Source organism: Phaenicophaeus curvirostris, chromosome 13 (genome assembly GCF_032191515.1).
Source record: "Phaenicophaeus curvirostris isolate KB17595 chromosome 13, BPBGC_Pcur_1.0, whole genome shotgun sequence".
Taxonomy (NCBI): Eukaryota; Metazoa; Chordata; class Aves; order Cuculiformes; family Cuculidae; genus Phaenicophaeus; species Phaenicophaeus curvirostris.
The window spans coordinates 12,524,030-12,540,990 of NC_091404.1; the positions used below are offsets into that span (position 1 = coordinate 12,524,030).

The 16,961-nt window shown below is 60.2% G+C and overlaps 1 protein-coding gene across 4 annotated transcripts in view; it reads right to left on the reverse strand.

The window, feature by feature from the left end:
• Positions 1-4,260: 4,260 nt before the first annotated feature.
• The window catches only part of NLGN3 (neuroligin 3), a 41,124-nt gene continuing 28,423 nt past the window's right edge, over positions 4,261-16,961 (reverse strand). For 3 of the 4 annotated variants that reach the window (XM_069867597.1, XM_069867598.1, XM_069867596.1), the window contains 4 exons: positions 15,062-15,211; positions 13,274-13,459; positions 7,135-7,924; positions 4,261-6,725 (listed from right to left, as the gene is read on the reverse strand). In XM_069867597.1, the coding sequence (XP_069723698.1) occupies positions 5,888-6,725; positions 7,135-7,924; positions 13,274-13,459; positions 15,062-15,211 (1,964 nt within the window). In that variant the 3' untranslated portion in view covers positions 4,261-5,887. The remainder of the gene's footprint in view (positions 6,726-7,134; positions 7,925-13,273; positions 13,460-15,061; positions 15,212-16,961) is intronic. The other variant, XM_069867599.1, reaches the window with a different exon arrangement.

Below are 16,961 nucleotides of genomic sequence, written 5' to 3' on the forward strand. Positions count from 1 at the left end.
CCCTCGAGGCCCCCACCAGCACCCGCAGCTGAGCATCCCCCGAGAACCGGGGGCCACTGAAGCACCCGCAGGCCCCCCCAGTGATCCCCGTGGGAGCTCTGTTGTCCCTCCAGCCACGCTCCCCTGCTGTGAGCATCCTCCCTGCCACATCCCACACACGCTGGGCACCCGCACCGTGGCAGGGCCCCGCTCTCCATCCCTGGGGACACCTCCCGGCACCCCCATCGCCCGCAGCACCTCGACCTGGTGCTGCAGGCTGCTTCGCGGGGAGCCACAAACACCTAAGATTTAGCATGTAAAAGTGCAGGTGGAAAAAGGCAAACAGCCAGTCAACGATTAACCCAGCTCCAAGGTCCCACCGCGCAGCACCCTGTGCAGCACCACAGCCTGGACGGGACACGGGGGTCAGGCTGGGGGGGGCACTGAGCAGTATGGGGGGTCAGGCTGGGTGGGGGGGCACTGGGCACTATGGGGGAGTCAGGCTGGTGCGGGCACTGGGCAATATAGGGGTCAAGCTGGGGGTACACTGGGCAGTAGGGAGGATCAGGCTGGGGGTGCACCGGGCAGAATGGGGTGTCAGGCTGGGTGGGGGTCATTGGGCACTATGGGGGGTCAGGCTGTGGGGGGCAGTGGGCAGTATGTGGGGGTCAGGCTGGGTTGGGGTCACTAGGCAGTACGGGGGGGTCAGCCTGGGGGGTGCCCTGGGCACTATGGGGGGATCAGGCTGGAGATGTACTGGGCAGTATGGGGGGTCAGGCTGGGGGTGCACTGGGGAGTATGGGGGGGTCAGGCTGGGGGTGCACTGGGCAGTATGGGGGGTCAGGCTGTGGGGTGCACTGGGCAGTATGGGGGACTGAGGAAAATGGGTGGGCACTGGGGGGATTTTCTGGCTGGGCTAAGCTGGAGGCGGTGTTGCGGGGGGTGCAGGAGTCCGGTTCGTGAGGGTCCCGGGGGGTGGTCCCTGGATCCAGGCTGCGGTCCGGGGCTCCCGCTGTGGGCAGCAGGGGGCGCTGCGGAGCCGGGCCGGGGGCGGCGAGGATGCGCAGCTTGGTTGGGAGTCGGGGAGGGGGGGCTCTCAACGCGGGGGAAATGCCCCAAAATATAACGAAAACGGAGAAAAAAAACCACAGAAAAGGCGCAGGAGGAAGCAGGGCGTTGCTGTCCAGCTCGGTGCCACAGCGCTGTCCCCACGGGGAGGGCGGCTTTGGCGCCGCAGCCCGCTCCAGCCCTGCCAGGACTGCCCCGTCCGCCACCACGTGGAGCAGAAACGGGCTCTTTGTTAATGACGTTAGTCGCGAGGTTAATTCCGTGCCTGGAGTTGGGGCGAAGGGCTCAGGGACGTGGGCAGAGGGAACGCAGACGAGCTGATGGGATGGGCAGGGCTAAGGCGACATCCGGCTGGTGGGATGGGGGTGACGCCGCTGCTGGCATCTCGCTGGGGTCACAGGGGTCCTAGACCAGCAACCTGCACCCATCTGATGGGGGAAATGGAGCTCCAGACGTCACTGAAACACCTCTGCTGCCAGGATGAAAGGATCATAGAATCACCAGATTGGAAGAGACCCACTGAATCATCAAGTCCAAACATTCCCATCAATCACTAACCCATGTCCCTCAGCACCTCATCCACTGGGCCTTTAAACACCTCCAGGGAAGGTGACTCAACCCCCTCCCTGGGCAGCCTCTGCCAGTGCCCAATGACCCTTTCCGTGAAAATGTTTTTCCTAATGTCCAGCCTGAACCTCCCCTGGTGAAGCTTGAGGCCATTCCCTCTTGTCCTGTCCCTTGTCACTTGGGAGAAGAGCCCAGCACCCTCCTCTCCACAACCTCCTTTCAGGTAGTTGTAGAGAGCAATGAGGTCTCCCCTCAGCCTCCTCTTCTCCAGGCTAAACACCCCCAGCTCTCTCAGACGTTCCTCATAAGGCCTGTTCTCCATCCCGTTCACCAGCTTCATCGCTCAAAGCAGGCGCTCAGACCCTGCTTCCCTCTGCCATCCTGCCCCTCGCCCAACCCACGGCTCGGCTTTGCTGCCGGCTTGGGTGGCCACTGCTGCGCTCGGGCTGCTGGGCTTCCAGGCTTGGGCTGAGGGCATCCTTGGATTCAGGCCGCTGCCCCCAGAGAGACAAAACCCTCTGGTTTGAGTCAGCTCTGCCGGGAAGGGCACTGGCAGCGGGTGAGCACAGCAACCCTTTGTGCCACTGCAGCATGGGACAGAGGGGGCTGTGGTGCGCAGCGTAACAACTTGTTCTGCCCGCCTGCAGATCTGCTGCCCTGTGTCCCGGGTGCATCAGGGGTGTGAGGACCAAGACCAGGACGCTGTCCTGGCGATGCTGCTGTGTGGAGGGGCATCCTGCCCTCCCGCTGGCAGTGGCTCCTGGAGAAGGCAGGGGCCAGGCACAGGTCCCTTATCCCTTCCCTGTGCCAGGGACACCTATGCAATTCAATTTCCGTATGCTTCTCTTTCCTAGCAGCCTAAACATGTCCTCTGAAGATGGGAACGTCCCACAATCTCCGCACGGGTGTTAACCGCACGTACCCTCTGGGGCACAGCATCCCCAGGTCTCTGAAGAAATGCTGCTAGTGGTCAAGGACACCCTGGATAGATGTCAGGCTTGGGAGTTTTGCAAAGGCAACACCATAATAGCAACGTCTCATCTGTCACCAGCCTGCCCTTGGGGTCTTTACTGCGGTGACCATGCTGGCGCATGAGGACAGCAGGCGGCAGAGACCGTGCGAGGATGAGAGGTGGGGACAGCGGGGCGAGGCAAGCCCCTGTTCTGGGGCAGAAAGGCGTCTCCCCTTCAAGAGGGCACAAGGCACCGCAGCGTGGGCAGCTGGTGCCGATGCTGGTGTCACTGGGACGGGCCGCTGGCCCTGCTGCTCGCACTGCAGTGAGGCAGCTGCTGCTGGAGCTGTGCTGCGGAGCGCTGGCATTGCCATGGAAACCCGGCCCCGTGGCCTGATGTGGGGTTTTTTAATCTTGGTTTCTCTTGCAGCCAGTCGCTGAACAGGGGCACCCAGCATCTGCGAGAGAGGGTCCTGGGGCTGCCGGAGGGGTTGGACCAGCAGTCGGGGCAGCGCTGGATGGGGTTGAGGGTCAGGGTTTAGGGTGGGCAGCCACCTCCCTGCCCAGAGAGCTGAGCCTGCAGGGAGCACCTCTGGGCATCAAAAAGCCCAGGGGAAGGTAGCCTGTGTCCCTCTCCATCTGTCCCATGGCAAGGGGCCTGCTGGCACCCCAGGCCGGGGTCCCCAGGCCATGGTCACGCCACCTGCTGCAGGACATGGGGCTCAGGCTGGTGGGGCCTGCGGGACCCCCGCACTGGGCAGTGCTGGGGATCACGGGGGGCCGGGAGAGGCCGGAGCACGGTGCTGGGCAGAGGATGAGGTGACCCGTGGGACCCCAGCTGCGAGGGGCCCCGGGAGAGCAGGGCAGAGCCCCCCGAGCAGCCCCCCTGGCCCCTGGCTCGGGGCCTCGGTCCTGGCTCTCCCTGCCTGCTGCCTGGAGGCGATTCAGGCCCCTCGCCTGGTTTCCATGGCAACTCCAGTTGAAATTACATTAAAAAGAAATGAAACCAGCAGCTTTTCTTGTTGGCGAGCAGGGGGAGGGGAGCTGGGATGGGAAAGGCGGTGGGGGGAGAGGGAGAGCTCGGTGGGAGGTGGCTGTGGGGCAAGTGAGCTCCCACGCGGGGTCCCGGTGCTGGGGGAGGGATGGACAGCAGGGTTGGGGACAGACGGACACCCCCAGCTGGGCACCCGGGGCTGGCAATCCTGGATGGCACGGTGCTGGCCTGCGTGTGTGCTGTGCTGGGGGTCCGGCACCCCAGCCTGGGGGTGACACTCCCTCTGCGGTGTGGGTGCCAGGCTCACGGGGACCATTGGGACCCTCGGCCACCGGGAATGTCACAGCCAGGGTGGCTCTGAGCCAGCACAGGGCACCCCACCCAGCCCGAGAGCCCCTTGACGCCCTCCAAGAAGAGGCCAGACACACCGCTATTAAAAATATCACTTCTGTTTTATTTGTAATTTGTTACTCTGCGCGGGTGACAGGGTATAAATACATTCTCCAACGAGCATCCTCAGCCCTGCCCGGGATGGGGGGAGCTGGGGCAGGTGCAGGAGCTGGGGGTGCGCTGACCCCAGGCCGTAGGGCCAGCCGGCACCGGTGCGTCACGGCCGCCAGCGCGGGCAGCGTCTGCCAGCCGGACCGTCTTGCACGGGGGTAGAGGGATGGTGTCCCCGCGAGGACCTGTCCCCTTCCTCCTCCTGCCTCCCCAGGGCCCTGGTGCCAGCACCCGCCATGGGGGGCTGAGACTGGGGCGCCCCATGCGGGCTCCCGGGAGGCTCCTTCTCCACACTTAGCTGCACCAAAGCCCCTCGCCTTGAGCCCCGCTACCTGCAGCCCAGTGTGGTCCGGTGGCCACCACCGGCCCGTGCTGGCTGCATCACCCCAGCGGCCTCGCTGGAGCAGCCCTGGTCGAGGGGTCTATCCCGGCTGCACAGCCCGGATGCCAGAACTGGGGTCACCCCAACAACTGGGAAAGGGTCCAGTGGGAGCAAGGTGGGAGGCAGAGTTGCTGTCAGCACGCAGCTCACCCTGCTCCTGCCCGCGTGTTGGCTCTGCTTTCGGGCAGTGACGCAGGCAGGGACGGCACAAGGTGGCCCTGGGGCAGTGGTGAAGGGAGGTGGGATGCTCCTAGGGGAGCAGGGCAGGGTGGGGACCGCTGGGGCTGCCCTGGGTGGACGGGGTGGGCGGACGGTGCTCACAGCGGGTGATGCCCGCACAGGGCAGGGCAGTGGGTGGCACTGGTTGTTGGTGGCAGTGGGGTGGGCTGGGGCGCGGGGTGCTCGCGGGCGGGCCATCAGGTAGGCTATTTGGCTGAGATACGTGGGCACAGGCGACAGAGGAGGGAGAATATCAAAAATACAAAAGAGCGCGGCCCCACGGCACAGGAGGCAGTGCCCTGCCTGGTGCCTGCCCGCGGCAGGTGGGGGCCACGGGGGCCGGCACCGCGCGCACACGCTGGCTTCTAACTGGCTTTTTATTTTATATCAAGAACACTTGGTTTTAAAATCTTTACAAAGGACAAAACGCGGCGACTCCGTTAGTGTGTAAAGAACTAAAGATCTGCTTAAAAAACGTCTCTGCAAAGAGAAACGACTGACACAAAAGAGATTCTCTGCAGCGCAAAGAGGGGCAGAGGTGCCAAGTCTCCAGGCCAGGGCCTTGCTCCCAGGGTCCCTGGGGTCCCCAAGCCCCAGCACTGGCCCCAGCACCTGCACCCAGCATGAGGTTGGGTCCCCGGACCCTGCCCGCTCCCTCTGCCTATAGCACCATGGCCCAAGGCCACTTCTGGACACAGTGAAGGAGCCTTTTCCAGGGCACTCGGGATGCCAAGCCACCTGGGGATGCCTGGGCACCAGCTGCGAGGGATGCCCGGCCCCAATCCTTGTCAATCCTGGGGTGCTCGGTGGGCAGAGTGCTGGAGATGCAATTGCCCTGCAGGGAGACACAGCCCTGCTGCGGGGAGCCCCGTGGTCGCTGCCAGTGGGGTCCCTCCTGCCCGCCCGTGCCGGTGCATGGGCACAGGGACTACACCGTGTCCTCCCTGCACCCCACCGGCATCCCGGGGCGACCCACGGGGCCCTCTGGCCGGGAGCCGGGAGAGTCAAAGCACTTCTCAAAAGTTAGACAGGAATGAAAGAAAGCGCTGAGAGGAGAGCGGGGCATCTGGCTGTGTGGGGACCCCGCAGGTCTCCGGGCTCAGCGCCGTACTGTCCGTGGGCGCTGCCCCTCCGTCCGGGGGCTCTGCCAGCCCCGTCGGTCCCTCTGCCAGTGTCTGCTGCGTGCGTGTGCGTGCGTGCATGCGTGTGCGCCAGCAGCGGACAGCTATACCCTGGTGGTGGAGTGTGAGTGCGGGAGCCCCGTGCTGTTGAAGCCAGCAGTGAAGGTGTTGTAGGGGTGCAGGGTCTGCAGCCCCACCAGCGAGTTGGGGATCATGGTGATAGTGTTGGGGGTCATGAGCGGGATGTCATCCGGAGAGCGGCGCAAGGTGAGGGTGTAGTCGGGCAGAGCGGCCAGGCGAAGGGCATCGTGGGGCGGCACAGCCTCGCACTCGTGGTGCCCCTGGCTCACCTGCAAGGAGGGCATCTCCTCATCGGGTGCGTGGGTGATGTCGTTGGCGGCGCCACGCTGGGGGCTAGGCTGCCGGTGGGTGTCCTGCCGGCGCTTGTCCTTGCGATAGTACAGAGCAGCGAAGGCCAGCACGTTGAGGAAGAGGAGGGAAGCGCCCACGGCGATGGTGACGCTCAGCTCGGTGGAGTAGTCGCGGGGGCTCTCAAGCAGGGTGCCCGCCTCCTGCTCCGGGCTCCACTTCTCCTTCCCGTTCTCGCTGTTGTAGGCAGGCGAGATAGCCGGGCGCTTGGTGGTCCAGATCTTGCCATTGGGCCGGCGGGTGATGTGGGAGTTCTGCGTGGTGTCGGGCGGGGGCACTTTAGTGGTGGTGGAGGTGTAGTGGAACATATCGTGCAGGTTGTACAGGTGGGGGACCAGATGCTTCCAGAAAGCCACTTTGGTGGCACGGTAGTGGTCGCGGACTCGTGGCTTCAGCCCGATGTGCAGGTACAGCTGGTCACGGGGGTTGTACTTGGACCAGGCCACCTCCTCAAACCGATTGGCCTTGGTGTGGATGAACTTGGTGTCCTGGGGGACAGGCTTGTTGGGATCCCTGTGAAACACAGGCAAAACAGAGGTAGCACTGGGAAAAGCCACGCCAGAGGGGCAGGGAGGGAGAGCCAGATGCAGAGATAGAGGCTGGGGGAACCTTTGCCAGGTCACCTGGCACAGGGTGGGCTGATGGAAAGTCCCACATGGGTAGGCAGCACCCCAACCCTGGGTCAAGTCTCACCCATGATAACCATGGCCAACCCGCCTAGCTAGCTAGGTCCTGCCCTGAGGGCTGGTAGCACTCTCAGCTTCTCACTGTATGATTGAGGCCCTGACCCTAGTAAAGGTGCAGCACACAGACCTCTGGGCATAGGTAGCTCAGTGTCCCACACCGTGTATGACACCCCCACCATCAAAGCACGGTCCCAGTGAGTGCAGACCCCTCAGGCACAGCAACCATCCCCACTCACCCTGTCTTGGCAAAGTTGGTCCAGTAGGTCATCACCACGGCACTGAGCATGACATCATTCTTGGAGAAGTTGCAGGGAAAGAGGTCTGTGGGGCCAATCATGGGGATCCCGAACACATAAGGCACCTCATCCCCGTGGGCTGCATCAGACCACGCAGGCTTCATCAGGCTCTGGCAGTGGTGGTAGAAGGCGTAGAAGTAGGTGGGGGAGCCATAGCGGGCATGCAGATCAGCTGTCACCACTGATGGCTCTACCCACTGGTGGTCAGTAAAGAGGGCCACCAGAGTCTTGCGACGTGTCTCGGGGTTGTCCCTGTCAGCCCAGTCCGTGTACATGAACTTGATGGTCTCCCGCAAGGTGTCCTTGCCCTCAGGGTAGCCATACAGGTTATCTACAAAGTTGGAGACCGAGTAATCAAAGTCACTGCCCGAGACGCCGTCCTCAGGGTCCACCACGCCCTCCACAAACTTCAGTCCCTCGCCTTGGTTGACCCCCAGCATGATATCATAGTTGAGGAACTCGCCCTGCTCCATCAGGATCTCCGGGTCGTCTGGGATCACGTCCCCATCAATGACTGGCCCAAAGGCCACATGGTAGCGAGCGGGCTGGATGTCTTGCTCCACCAGCTCCTTGGCACTCTTCTGCCGCAGGCAGTCCACCATGTCCACGGTGTCCAGCACGTTGCAGCCCACCTTGTCAGCCAGCATGCTGGTGTACTTCACGGGCTGATAGTTCACCGCCCAGCTGGAGAGCGCAGAGCCACTTTGGATGATGGCTCTCTGGAAGAGACCTGGAAGACAGGCAAGGAGCAGAGGAAGCTCACAGCTGGGCACAGAATCATAGAATCCCCAGGTTGGAAGAGACCCATCGGATCATCGAGTCCAACCATTCCCATCAATCGCTAAACCATGTCCCTCAGCGCCTTGTCCACCCGTCCCTTAAACACCTCCAGGGAAGGTGAATCAACCCCCTCCCTGGGCAGCCTCTGCCAGTGCCCAGTGACCCTTTCTGTGAAAAATGTTTTCCTAACGTTCAGCCTAAACCTCCCCTGGCAGAGCTTGAGGCCATTCCCTCTCGTCCTGTCCCCTGTCACTTGGGAGAAGAGCCCAGCACCCTCCTCTCCACAACCTCCTTTCAGGTAGTTGTAGAGAGCAATGAGGTCTCCCCTCAGCCTCCTCCAGGCTAAACACCCCCAGCTCTCTCAGCCGTTCCTCATAAGGCCTGTTCTCCAGCCCCCTCACCAGCTTCATTGCTCTTCTCTGGACTCGCTCCAGAGCCTCAACATCCTTCTTCTGGTGAGGGGCTCAGAACTGAACACAGGATTCGAGGAGCGGTCTCACCAGTGCGGAGTACAGAGGGAGAAGAACCTCCCTGGACCTGCTGGTCACGCTGTTTCCGATACAAGCCAAGATCCCTCTGTCCCAGTGTATGGAGGAGAGGGCCCGTAATTGCATCGCAGCCTGGACTTGCTGAGCAGCCCCCAGTGTCTCAGCCACCCCAAGGACACGTTGCCTGAGCCCCAAGGGGCACATGCTGCTCCCAGCTCAGCACCATCCTCCAGCCCAGGGTGGCACCAGCCTCACCGAGCAGCCAGGCTGCAGGCTGGCAGCACTGGGAGGGTTAACGCCTGCTCAGAGACACTTAACCCTGCATGTCCCAATGTCCCACCCCATCGCTTTGTCAGGGTCCCCCCTCGCCCCCCTCCCTGCTGCTTCCTGCCCAGCTGGGGCTGCTCGGTGCCAATCCGGCCCCGCAGGAGCACGCTGCCAGATGCACAAAGAGGGCCTTTCTGCCACTGGGAACACAGAGGGAGTGGACTTTCGCCCTGGAAAACGGGGCCACAAAGGCCCTGGCCCAGGCGGAGGAATGCATGGCTGCGCTCCAGCCCCATGTCAATGGCGCTTGTGCTCAGAATACAAAGGGCAGCAAGGAAGCGGAGCCTCCGGGGCGGTGAAAGGCAGCCGGGTTTGGGTGCACCCTGGGGTCCCTGCTCTCCAGCCAGCCTTCTCCTGCACCCCAAGTGCTGCCTGCGCCCTCACTGGACCCCACCACTTGCTTGCTGCGAGGGATTGTCTCAAGTGGTCCCTGAATGGTGCTGGCACAGCAGTGTGGTGGCCACAGGGTTGCTCCTGGCCCCCTGAAATGCAGACGGCCTGTGTGAGACCCCCTGTGCCACCAAGGCCCTTCTGCAGGAGAGCCTGCACCTTCCCGCAGTAGAAGTGCTCGGAGGCTCCTGGCTCTCGGCCACCATGTCCATAGCTCTTGTCTGCATGCACAGTCCTCACTCTGCCAAGTACCTGACATACAGTCCCATGTACTGGGACAAAGAGAAGTCACAACAATCTCTGTTTTTCACCTCCTGGTGCCCTAGAAAGCTGTACCCAGCCTACGGGCTGGAGACTGGCCGTGGGCTTGGTTGTTCTGCACCATCATCCACGTGCCAAAGAGCCAGGCGGGGGGTGTCCCAGGGGACACTGTCCCAGCAGCAGCTATTGCTCCCTACCAACAGTATCACCTCTCAGATAGACCCACCTGGCAGGGCTTTCACCCTGCCCATCCATGCCTGGGGAAACACAGGCAGCTGCTGTCATCAACAGCTGGTCAGGTCCCTTTGCTGTGTCTCTGCATAGCCATGTCCTGACACAGAAGGACCCAGGAGGCTGCAAGAGCCCAGGCTTGCCACATCCTCTCCCTCCATCTGAGGCATGACAAGCACCACTATCACCACCCTGCAGCTCACCCCAATGTCCTCCAGCCTGCTGGGGCCCAGGCAGAAAGATGCAGCTCTGCCTTCCCTGCCCGTTCCCCTCTGTGGGTCCCTCTCGACGCACCCTGTGTCCTGCAGAGCTGGCTGCCACGGCACATCGAAGCCAAGTGGTGGGACCAAGGCTCTACCGAAGGGTGCCCAGTGCTGCAGGCTTCTGCCAGCTCCTGGTTTGCCCTTCGCTTTGCGCTGTAGCTGAAACTGGAAACGCCTCTGAGGTTGACTGGGCTGCGCTCTGCTCAAAGCAAGGTGATAGGTAGCTTGTCCAGCTGAGGGCTGAGCATCCCTGGAGCTGTCAGTGAAGGGCAGCAGCCACCACAGAGCGGGAGATGGGGCAAAAGAAGCACAAGAAATTTGCCTGGCAGCAACTGCGTATGCCCTGGCATGGCTGGCTGGGGAGGGAAGCAGCACTTTGGTCCTTGGCGAGGAATCCACCTGCCTACAAGGGCTGAGGCTGGCAGGGGAGCCGCGGGTCTCCCCGGCAGCCAGACACAGCGTGCTCTGCACCAGCCTCCAGCGTCTGCCTCTCACAGCGCCTGGCAGAGCAGGCACAAATTAGCAGCTTCATTAATAGCTCTTGATCACTATGAGTTTTATTTTGATGCGATAAAAACAAACCCGCCTGGTCTGCAGGCTGCATCTTAAAGCAGCTCCCCTGCTGTGCTCCAGAGACGGTTGCCTGATCCCTGGGGAGAAGGGTGCTCTGATGCAGGTCATTTTATAGCCGTTTGCTTTGATGTGATACTGGTTGCAGCACCAAGTGTTTCCCTCCCACATCAGCTCCTCTGCCATGCAGCGAGGGTGCTAGGCACCCAGCACTGCTGTGGTGCAGGGGGATCACATCACATCATCACAGGTGTTGGGGCTGGATGAGGCAACAAGGGACATGGCAAGCAGGTAGAGGGTTTAGTGGCAGAAAGGCTAGTGTCACCTCAAACATGCTGCACTGGCACAACAGTACTTTTCATGGCTGGAAAATCGAGGAGCAGCCCCTCCAGTCCGCGCTGAGCCTCTCTCTGTGCTGCTCCCTCCATCCTGGGCCCATCCAAGTGTTTAAGGCCACTTGAGCAGCCAAGCACATAGTTTTGCTTCCAAAGAGTTGTCACCATCTCACTATGAAAATAAGTCTGCAACCTTGGGTCTGCCCTGCCAGAAGCACCCTATCACAGAGAGGAGACCAAGATCACCTCCCTGTGATCCCCATCTTCCTCCCAGGCACTCCTGTGATGGACAAGAGCACCCTAAGAAGTGTTGTACATTACACCCAGCATCGCCTCCCTGGCCTTTCACACTCAGTATGGGCAAACAAAACTGGTTTTCTTTCTGCAGGAGTTTTCAGCCTGTAAAAGACTCCCCACCCCTGCGCCCACACTGCCCAGGGTGTCTGTGCAAGGGCAGGAGGGCATGCAGAGCCCCAGCTACTCACACAAGGGTCTGCATGGGTCCCCACAGCTGCAGAGCATCCCTCGACCTGCCAGAAACAAAGATTTACCTGTGCTCCTTTCCTACTCACTGCCCAATTTACCCTCTAATACAAGCAAATAATCTTCTGGCTTTCGCTGTCAAAAAGCATCTCCTCCTGTGGGCTAAGAAGCTGCTGCCTGCCCCACACAGATCTGGGTAGCTGGGAATTCTACCCCAGGGGCCCCAAAAGCTATGGGGGAGCCCCAGTCCTGCTCTGGCATTGCAACATTGGCAGCAGCTCTGTAGGTATAACTCACATATTCCATGTTCTTGAGCTTATTGTAGCCTACTACCCACTAATATTTGTCCAAGCCACTTGAAGAAGTCGAGGCAACAGCTCCAGGAGCATCCTGCTTAGGAACTGGTGTGTGGGATGCAGGATGATAGAGGGGTTAACTTCAGGCACCAGGCACTCACACAGGAACACGGACTGAGCACAAGCACACCTGCTTGTGCTCATCCAGAACAGATTTATCCTGAGCAAGGAACAACAGCTCCATACATGTTGTCTGGTTTGGATCACATCAGATTTACCTGCCTGTTTGTTTCTCGCTGCTTTAGACAAGGCTGGGCACTGGTGACAGTGACAGCAGAGCCAGCAGGCTGCAGGACAGTCATGGAAGACCAGAGACCACCATGGACCTAATGTGGGAGCACCCAAGCTGTCAGCTTCTGGGAAGCAGCTGCCCACCAGGTCCAGACACACCTCTGTTGCCAGGTCTGTGGGGTAGAGCATCCACCAGAGCTCTGGTCATTGAGGCACCAAGAGGAGCCCAGCAGTGGAAGCAGCTGTCCTCAGAGCAGAAGCACTTTGTGCAGGGTGGGTTGTGCTGGCTCTGCCATAGGCTGTAGCACACAGGGAGCACGGGGCACTGGTGGGCTCCAGATATCCCACCACCCAGGAGGCTTTGGAGCTCCTCTGGATACTCCCATGGGCCATGGCAGCATGTCTCCCTCATTCCTATGTGGCTGCCAGGCTGTTGAGCAGGGCTGCAGCTCTTTGCAACAGCTTCAAGTGCAATTCTGTGTGTGTTTCTGAGATGCAGACTTGTGCCCACTGTCCATATGTGTCCCCTTCTCCCTCCTCCCACTTGCGGACACAGCGCTGGAAGAAGGCTGTACCCTCATATAAAAAGCCCCTATGACCAAAACCCTGGCAGGCTGGTCTCCTGTGGACCACATCCAGTTCAGGCTTTGCTCCTGTGGTTTTCTTTAGGCACTTTATCGAGAACACCTTTACTCCCATGCCTAATTTTTCCTCCCAATGCTCAATGTAAATGCCTTTGCAGGTGGTTTACAAGCATTTGACTTATGCCAACACAATCTTTTAGTGCAAATAATTCCTTTCTTTATCTAGAGTAAACACTCTGCTATATTTACGGATATCAATCGTATCACTTCTGCCTGTGTTTTGCTGGTCGCAGCACTTCCAGCTCTCCCAGTCTCACAAGATGGGGCCCTCCATCCCTTCCCAGGCTTGGGTCTGGCTTCCCCTCTAACCCAGAACGAATGCCTTACGTAGTGCTGGGATTTGTGATCCCACTGAACTGCATGATGCCTTACACGCCCTCCACACCTGCAGGCAGGTGAGTCCAGACACCTGGGCAGGGCGCTGGAGGAGGGGTCCTCACCTCTCCCCACACCCAGGTGCTGGCCCTGGGCTGCAGCCCCACATGCTGAGAGCACCAGCTCCATCCCTGGCTCCCATACACTCTGCTGCTGGCCTCTCCCTGCCCATGAGAAGAAGGATTTGCTTCCCAGCCCTGGGTCAGGCTCTCAGCAGTGACTAAAAAAGCAGCCCTGCCTTTGCCAGGCTGGCTGGCAGCACCAGGGCAGGCTCCTCACCCTGGGTCAGCATCAGCAGGGTGGTTGCTCACAGCCGCAGCGTCCTCCGGCGCAGCTGGCACCTACCTTCAGAGTGGTGGGAGAGAGTGAGCAGGCTGACGCAGGAGGCGCCGATGCCAGAGCCGAAGACAGTGATCCGCAAGGGATCTCCCCCAAAGAAGGCGATGTTCTCACTGACCCAGCGCAGTGCCTGTATCTGGTCCAGCAGCCCGTAATTGCCCTTGGCAGCCTGGTCCCCCGTGCTCAGGAACCCTGCAAGCCAAGGGGAGCCCAGTTAGGAATAAGGATGCAAGGGATGTCCTGACCTCCCCTCCTCCCTTCTTCAGGCCTAGGGGAGCTTCCGTGAGACCCACCACCAAGAGAGTCCTGTAAGCTCTAAGCTGGAGCTGGGACACCACTGAGCTCCGCTCACTCTCTGCACGGTGCAGAGGGAGCAAGGCTGCAAGTGCAGCAGCAAGCCCTGGGAAGCCTCTCCAGCCAACTGCAAGCAGCGACAGGCTGATGGGCATGAAGCCCTGTGCTACCTGTGCCACCACCCGTGCTAATGGCAGGTCAAAACATCTCATGCAAGCTTCAAGGAAAGCCAAGACAGCACTGGTGGCTGCAGGCAGGCTGAGTGTATGCACAACCAATGCTTTCCATGGACCAGCATGGCCCAGAGGAGGCTCTATAAACGAAAGGGGGTGGGCTGGGCAGAAAGGAACAGACTGCAGCTCAAAATACAAAGGCTCTCGGTGAGAAAGATGCTGAGAAATGCGTTCAATAGCAAAGGGAACACCCAAGATAAGCTATCAGTGATTCATTAGCTTTAACTCAAAGCAGAAAGCCAAAACCATGGTCTGAGGTAAAATCCAGGCAGGTAACCCCAGCAGGCAGGGAGTGGCACTGGCGCTGCTTCAGCTCTGCAGGTGTTCTGTCTGGGAGCTGCAGCACTTTCAATGGAGATGACGATGGCACCATGATAGCCTTATTTCAGATTGTGCCTTATGCCTCTTAAATTTGCACATATCTGTCTTAAAAAGGCCTGATTTTTTAATATTGAAAGGTTGTAAATAGGCTTGTTTTTACCAAAGAGCCTGTTTTCTACCAGGGAACTGCCATCTGCCCCAAGAGACTATGGGGTCCTGAGGCTGTCAGAGGGTTGCCCTGCCCCAGGTACCAGCTGGGAGCCCAGGTACCTGCGGAGAGCTCTGTGCCAGGCTGGATGGCTCCGAAGAGAGCCAGCCCAGCCAGCAGCTTGGCTGGGAAGGAGGAGTCCCCAAACCTCCGCACCCCTGAGAGATGCAGGAGTGATACTTCAGGCAAATCTCCTGTGTCCCAGCCCTTGGGGGGTTTCTGTTGCAGTAGGCAGGGGGCTGCACTGTCTTATGACCTCATGTCATTGTTTCTTTAGGTCTAGATCAGCAGCGCTCATGAAAATGGGACTGCTGACCTCTTCTATATGGCACCTGGCACCCTCCGGTACCTGCTCTGCAGAGAGCCAGGCTCGGGGGCAGCCCGCGCTTTGGAAGGGAGAGCTGCTGGGATCTCAGGGGCAGCCAGGCAGTACCCGCTGGCAGCTCACCACTCCAAGCCCTCTCAGGAGGAGGCGCTGGGTAAACACATTTATTATTTATTTAACTGCAGACCAATATTTGCTTTCAGCTGATCCAGGTCGTGTAAATGAGCCTCGGGGGAGGCCGGTGCCAGGAGCCAGACCTCGCTGTGACTGCCCGCTGTGGGCACTGCCACGTGGAATCCCACACCTGCAGTGCAGCCCCCATTCCGTGGGTCTTGTGCCCTGTACTGTCCCTTTCCCAGCTGGTTCAAGACCAGTTGGCCGTGGGGGCTCACCCCACACCAGCCAGCTCGTACCGAGCACTCCAACGCGGTAGTTCAGGGTGATGACAATCACGTTCCCGTAGCTGGCCAGGACGCTGCCGTCGATCATGTTCCCTGTGCCCTCCATGTACGAGCCGCCGTGGATATAGACCATCACCGGCTTGGCCCCGCTGTCCCGAATGTCTGGAAGAAGAGGCGGTTAAACACAAGACCCGGCCAACAGCCACAGCACCCTGCCCGACGGGCAGACCAAGGACGAGGGCAATGCCAGCTGCCAGGACCAGGGAAGGGACTTAGGACACAAACTCAGAGCTCTCCTGGGGACCACAGTGTGGCCCTCCAAAGCCGACCACCACTGAACCGATCCCGCCAGCCCCAATTCGGGTGAGAGCGGCTGCCTGTGCTGTCCCCACACTGCTGAGCCCTGCAGGGTCTCAGCAGATGCAGGAGAGATGCCGGCTGGACCCGGCTGCCCTCCCCTGGAGCTGGACTCTGGCTGCGTGTGGGAGCCAGACCAGCAGCACCTCCACTGCAGGTGGGAGTTGCAGAGTCCAGTCCCAGGATGCAGCCTCGTGTCCCGTGTTTGGCTGGACCCAAGCCCTCAGCTCCAGGAGTCCTGGAAGCTGGCATTGCAGGGGGCAGGGATGGGGGTGTGCAGGACCTGGAAGGCGGGGGGCGCACTGGTGGGTGCTCCAACGTCTGACTCTCCCACCCTCCCCTTCCCATACCCTGGGAAGGCAGAAACCTGCTGGCTGACTGCATGTGAACCCATGGCACCCCGGTGCCCAGACACAGACATGGTGATGAGGCAGACAGTGCGTGCACGTGTGCGTGTCGGGGATGTGAGCAAACATCCGCACGAGGACAGGGCATGAGGCATGGAGTGAGGATGGGGAATGGGACCCTGAGGGCCAGGGAGGAAGGACTGCGGGACGCAAGGGGATGGGAAGCAGCCACGCTCCCTCTCTCAGCTGGCGCTCTTAAGGGGATGTGCTGCCCCTTCTGCCCCAATAGCCTGGGATCACTCATGGAGCCAAGCCTGGAGGTGAGGGAACAAGACCCATGCTTGGCTCCTGGTACGTCTTATCCATGTTACACTGAGGATGTGGTTGCGCCCACTGTGGAGGCAGTGCCAAGTCCCACACGCCCGCTGTGCCCAGCCCTTGTCTGGGCCGGTGAGCCAGCACTGATGGACTTTGCCCTCCTTCATGCTGACCCACACCCAGCGTCTTGCTCAGGAGGGCTGGCATCACCTGCTGGGGCCGCCTGGTCTTGTTTGTCCTGGCCAGCCACTGCTCCCTGCCCGCGTCCCTCACTGCTGCTCCACACTGTGCTGGCAGCCAGCCCCTGCCATGCTCCTCATGGGGCACAGCCACACCAACTCAGTGGGGATGCCCAGCTGGGGTGAACATGCTTCTTTGCACCCACCTAAGTTATAGAATCATAGAATCACCAGGTTGGAAAAGACCCACCGGATCATCGAGTCCAACCATTCCTATCAAACACTAAACTGTGCCCCTTAGCACCTCGCCCACCCGTCCCTTAAACACCTCCAGGGAAGGTGACTCAACCACCTCCCTGGGCAGCCTGTTCCAGTGCCAAATGACCCTTTCCGTGAAAATTTTTTTCCTAATGTTCAGCCTGAACCTCCCCTAAACCTGCCCATGTCCATTCCTCCCTGCAACCTACCCGTCACAGCGTTATCTCTGTCCATCCCCACCTCTAATTCTGGACTGCATCACGGCTAAGGGTGTTCTCCCTTCCATACAGAAAACCTCTTCCCTCCAGGAGAACAAGAATATGGCAAAAGCTTTTTCCTATCACCAGGATGCAGCCAGGCAATAGCACAGACCTGGGAAAGAAAAAGCACTTGTGGCTCCTCCTGGACAGACATTGTCGACGGCAGGACAACTGCTTGAAATGTGGAGGGCAG